The sequence below is a fragment of the Chaetura pelagica genome, unplaced genomic scaffold (assembly GCF_000747805.2).
Source record: "Chaetura pelagica isolate M959 unplaced genomic scaffold, ChaPel_1.0 scaffold625, whole genome shotgun sequence".
In the NCBI taxonomy this organism is placed as follows: Eukaryota; Metazoa; Chordata; class Aves; order Apodiformes; family Apodidae; genus Chaetura; species Chaetura pelagica.
The window spans coordinates 1453746-1454344 of NW_009953499.1; the positions used below are offsets into that span (position 1 = coordinate 1453746).

At 64.9% G+C, this 599-nt stretch overlaps 1 protein-coding gene across 1 annotated transcript in view; it reads right to left on the reverse strand.

Moving 5' to 3' along the window:
* Nucleotides 1-485: 485 nt before the first annotated feature.
* Nucleotides 486-599, reverse strand: part of LOC104390240 (cytochrome b561) — an 11383-nt gene continuing 11269 nt past the window's right edge. Inside the window, exon 5 of the mRNA XM_009999345.1 lies at nt 486-597. Within this exon, the coding sequence (XP_009997647.1) occupies nt 486-597 (112 nt within the window). The remainder of the gene's footprint in view (nt 598-599) is intronic.

Genomic DNA, 599 nt, shown 5'->3' on the forward strand with positions numbered 1-599 from the left:
CCAGGGAGTCCTCTGGGGAGGGGGGAGCAGCCCCACATACAGCCGTGCTGCAGGGCAAGGGGCTGCCAGGGAGTGGAAACCTCAGTGATGGCAAAGGTCCCCTCTGCCCCTGGCACTGAGACCAGGATTTGGGGATCGGCAGAGAAATCTGGGCTCCCATCCCCTGGCCCCCAAAGCAGGGCAGAGCCTGGGGACCTCCCCATCCTTTGTGTCTCAGCACCACTGCCAGCCTCTGCCCTGTGGCACTGCTGTCCCCATGGGGCTGGGGCAGACTCGGGGGGTCTCCAGGGGCTGTGCAGGGCAGAGCTGAGGAGGGGTGAGACCAAGCAAGGCTGAGCCCAATGGGCAGTGTCACACCAAGGGTGTCCTTCCCCTGCTGTCCTCATCACCCTGAGCTGAGCCCCAAGACACCGGGGATGGGGCACATAGGAACATCCCACAGACATCACGAGGAGCCCGTGTCAGGGACAGGGGACCTGGGGACATCACTGGCTGCCACCCCCAGGGCTCTCACCCTCCGTCAGAGTCTTGAAGTCCATGGAGAGGGCCAGCTCCTCAGCCAGCGTCGGCCGCATCCAGTCGTCCCGCGTCAAGACGGA